The following is a 4,469-nucleotide window of genomic DNA, read 5'->3' as shown; positions in this document are numbered from 1 at the left end:
TTCTCTATGTTCATATAGTACCAAACCTAGTCATCTTTCCTATTTCTCATCGACGTTCCCTGCATGCGTTGGGGGGGCAATATCACTAGGCAAGTTAGAGCTAGTCGTTATTCGAACAGCTTGATCAGACAATGAGGACGATGCAGCACGTCTCCGCCTTTGTCTCCCCTCACTCATCCCTTCCATTGGTTGGGAAAGCTTCAACCTTTCTCTGTATTCCTGCATCTCTCTCTTGTACCTCTCTTTGTCTTTCATGCCACAGACGTTGTAAACCTGCAATCAACACACATTGAGAATCTAAATAACAAGAAATGATGTCTAAAGAGAGGAACCAACAAGAGTCGACCAAGTTTTTGAAGGAATCCCAGCACCGTGACTTGGTTTGGTTAGAATTTAAGGGCAAAGGAGAAATGTGATTGGTCAGCTCGGCAAATGCTCAGTTTGATCCTACTAGCTCAAGAAACTGAGCTCAAATTAGTCTCGAGTAAGTTCCTGTTACTGTCAATACAGCCAGAACTATACATGTAAACCAAAATCAATTTGTGTGGTCGCTTAAAATCACCTTTGAGATAAATCAAAACATGTGCACGATCAACACCAGAACTATCATATTTGCTGACCATCCATGAACTGTTCGGATTAACCCATCAGCAGAAGTTGGCTTCGGTCATTATGTATTGAACAGAGGCAAAAGCTTCTGCAACCTGTCGGATGGTTGTACTTGGATTAAGCATATAGGAAACTCGCACCAATATGCAAGTCATACCAGCCCTCACCTGCTTCGAAGGTCACACGAGCAGTATATATTTACAGCGGACGTTACAAATTATTGGCTATGGGACAAGTTTATGGCCAGACACACCCTATTTCATGCTCAAAGCTATGTCACAGAGACGAGGCACACACTTGGTACGACACAATTTTGTCCAACACTGGAAACAGTCGAACAATTTATATATAACGCGCATATGAACTATGTAGATTCAAGCTTCTTGGTTTCATCAATAAAGTACAAATATCATCTTAAGTGCAAATTCTTGAACAACAATTCTAAATGGTTATGATTAAAAACATTTAATAATGATCTAACTTAAAAATTCAAGTATAATGCAGCCAATGAAATGTTTCAAAAGAGAAAACATACAAGTTAATAGAGTTCAAACAATTAAGGTCATAGAAAGAAACAGATAAGCCTAGAAACACAGTCTTGACTGTGTTCGACACGTTTGATTGTGTCTATGAGATGTCAAGGTATGTGCTTGTGGCTGGTGGCGTGTCGTGTCGATATAAGACAAGCTAGGTGAAGTATCTCAGTGAGGTATACTCGAGACATACTGTCTTTGGTTTCTGAAAACGTAGACAGATAGACTAGGCAGAAAGCCCTGGCTCATTAAATAGTAGGAAAGAGCGACGCTTCAATTTTACCATCCTCTCTTCCTCGGTGAGCTTGTTCCATGACTCCCCAATCATTTTGCTGAACTCACGCTCTCTTTGAGGGTACAACGACTTGAGCTTGGAGTGCTTCTCTGCAAAGAAGAAATTGTAGGCACTCCTGTTAGGCTTGGGGTGATTGGGATCCCTCCTCCTCCCCTTTCTTCGCCGGCTAAGATGGCCGGACGGTGGTGCGCCATTAGCATTGCTACCATTTTTGTTTTCTGACCTTCCCGGGTGATATAGCACGCCGTGCAGAACTTCTGATCCCAGTCTCACACTCACCAAATATCCATGATCGAACTTCCCATCAATGATTCCAACCACGGCAGAATTCATTGGTATTGCAGCTGAACACCAACTATATATCAGAAAAATTGGACCAGAAAAAGAGAACTCAAATGCATGCAGTGACGAGTTGAAATATCAACCTCCAATTTGCAGAGTGGTCTTGTTTCTTCTCCTTTTCTTGGTTATTTGCTGATGTTCTTGTTTTACAGGTTCAGAGGCAGTCTCAGAAATTTCACTGTTTGCAGGTCGGTATGATGGGCTTTTAACAGACAAGGAAACTGAAACAGGATAAAAAAATTGAAGCAAAAACCAAGAGAGCCTAGAGAACAAGATATACAATACCATCCAAAGATACTGACAAAAACCAGACAAAAGATTGTTTTCTTTAGTATTTACCTGCAGCTGGTGGTACTAAAGGTCCCCCCATCTTAAAAAAGTAAACCTGCTCATAATGATGAAGCAAAGTAATGTAATACTTCCTCAACACGAAGGATGCACTTGTGGTTGTGGGTGGAAACTTGAAAACAGCTATCACCTCCTTCCATTTCCTGTCTGCAACAACCTAAACAAAAAAATCAGATACTATAAAAACAGGAAATAAAAGAAACATATGCACAGAACAACATCAATCAAAACCAAAAACCTGCACTTTCTTTATTCTTCCTTCCAATATTATCTTCATAAATTTGTCAAAAGATCAGGAAAGAAACATAATTTATAAAAAGCAAACCTTTTCCAAACCACCCCTCCGTGTTACTTCCACATAAAGAAGATGCAAGTCCAGATCCTTCCCTCCAATGACCGGAATCCTTCCAATAGAACAAAACAATAGTTAACTTTTTCTGGGTATGTTCATATCTTATTTTACACCAGCAACAGTAATTATGGGATAAACTTACATGAACCTTGTACCAAGGGAATAATGAAACTTCCTCAGTGTATCCATAAAAACTACCGGATCCTTGACCACATCTTCATGGGAGGCAAGAGCAGACGGATATATCTTCTCGTCCTTCAAAATTTCCTGCTTCTTTTCCGGCAGAGTTTGCACATTCTCTTTGTTGTCTAGCATGACGCCCAATTACTTCTGGCCACCCAAATGTCCAAATCCTGTTTGTGAGTCGGAAAGGAAAGAGGCACAAATTTTCAATAAGAGAGAGAGAGAGAGAGAGAGAGAACCAGAACCAAATGACCAACCAGACTTGGGTCTTACTGTTATTGCTAATTTCTCTTGTGGTTTTGTCTTGTTGATCTTAGAAGCAAAAAGAAAACTTGGTTTAAAAGAATGAAAGAAGTAGAAGTTTTCAATATGAGAACTAAAACCATAACCAAATGACCGACAAGACTAGGATCTTATCTGTCAATACTCCCGTAGAGAGAGAGAGAGAGGGACACCAATAACCAGAACCAAGTGACCAAACAGACTTGGGGTCTCACTGTGATTACTCTTGTAGCCTTGTTGGTCTTAAAAGCAGGACAGCAGTATAGTATCTTATGCATAAAAAACATCCAGGTTGAGTGTTGCTAGGGAAAACATTATTGTGACGATGGACGCGTGGAGGGTAATGGCTACTATTTGATGGCTGTTTTAAAAACTCAGTCTGTCTTGGGCTGGTTTAAGAGCTAATAGAAAGGAGATGCAATAAAACATAATTGCTGTTTCAGAATGTCAGCACAGCAGCTTCAGATTCTGCCCTCACTTGGGAAGTCGGTACTCTTATCTTTTCTTCCTGCAGGCCTCTCTCTCTCTCTCTCTGACCTTTTAACGTAACGTATCTTGGCCGTACCCATTCAGGATTAACAAGTCTCCTGCGCCACCTTCAACCTCCTGCTGCCATGCAAAAGCAGGTCAGGTTATCCACATTTTCCAACCATGCCCCTCCCTCCTTCCCCTTCCTTACATCAGTGAGTTGGCCTGTAGATGCTACCATACTCTCTCTCTCTCTCTCTCTCTCATTACTGGCGTACTGCTAAACTCCCTAGCCCCTGCGAGCCTAAGCTCGAGCTAATTGGCCCGAGTCCGTAGGCTCACCCTCATGGGTCGCATCAAACAAGCCTATAGCAGAGATTTGTTTCATATAATACATTTCTTGCAGTTATTATCTCTTAAATAACAACTCTATAAAGGCCTTTTGTTTTCAACGGTCTTGGTGACATTTTTGCTTTTGTATGGATAAATATATTATACATAACCTGTAAAGCTGACAACATGACAGGTTGAAGCTTTGATTTTGGGGTTTGATCTCAAGTCGCAACATCAAAACTACGAAGTTATTTCGCCAATGGACATGAGCCTAGAGAAGTGGACCATCCATCTCATAAATGAAAAGAGCCCAGACGTGAGCTCGACTTCACTTAGACCCCCGCGTTAGGAATGGTATCCAATTGGAGTTGGATCATATTCCAGATGGCTAGGTTAAGATATCTATCAACTATTGTTTAGAATAAACGAATCCTACTTGTAGCTCATTCGTCTTAACCTTCTTCGGAACAAAGTGAAAATGAATTTATATGTGCTTTGTTCAAGATTGAAAAACAAAATTAGCTGCCAAGTATGTCGCACAAAATGATATGAACATGGAATCTTAAGCTCATTCAACAGGAAAGTTAACCAAATAATTTCTGACAACACATTAGTTATAGCTTTATATTCTACCTCATTACTAGACTTTGCAATTGTATGTTGTTTGGAGGAGTTCTAAGATAACAATTTGGGTCCAAGAAAGGTTAAATATCTACTTGTTAAC

General features: G+C 40.4%; 1 protein-coding gene across 1 annotated transcript; it reads right to left on the bottom strand.

Annotated features, from left to right (window-relative positions):
* Positions 1-39: 39 nt before the first annotated feature.
* LOC149842531 (high mobility group B protein 9-like) lies at positions 40-2,794 on the bottom strand. The gene is made up of 5 exons (XM_090000685.1): positions 2,622-2,794; positions 2,453-2,531; positions 2,126-2,284; positions 1,426-1,827; positions 40-273 (listed from the first exon to the last, which is right to left on the bottom strand). The coding sequence occupies exons 1-5, from the start codon at positions 2,792-2,794 to the stop codon at positions 40-42; spliced, it is 1,047 nt and encodes a 348-aa protein (XP_089856811.1).
* Between the last annotated feature and the right edge of the window lie 1,675 nt (positions 2,795-4,469).

This window comes from Nuphar pumila, chromosome 3 (assembly GCF_984573655.1).
Source record: "Nuphar pumila chromosome 3, dmNupPumi1.hap1.1, whole genome shotgun sequence".
Classification (NCBI taxonomy): domain Eukaryota; kingdom Viridiplantae; phylum Streptophyta; class Magnoliopsida; order Nymphaeales; family Nymphaeaceae; genus Nuphar; species Nuphar pumila.
The sequence above is the reverse complement of the archived record's forward strand: the minus strand, read 5'-3'. Positions and strand labels throughout refer to the sequence as shown.

Coding starts and splice junctions, on each gene's coding strand:
- LOC149842531 (XM_090000685.1), bottom strand. CDS start 2,794: ATGCTAGACAACAAAGAGAATGTGCAAACTCTGCCGGAAAAGAAGCAG. Junction 2,532..2,621: donor TCCCTTGGTACAAGGTTCAT/GTAAGTTTATCC, acceptor TTCTATTGGAAG/GATTCCGGTCATTGGAGGGA. Junction 1,828..2,125: donor GGGGACCTTTAGTACCACCA/GCTGCAGGTAAA, acceptor CATGCATTTGAG/TTCTCTTTTTCTGGTCCAAT.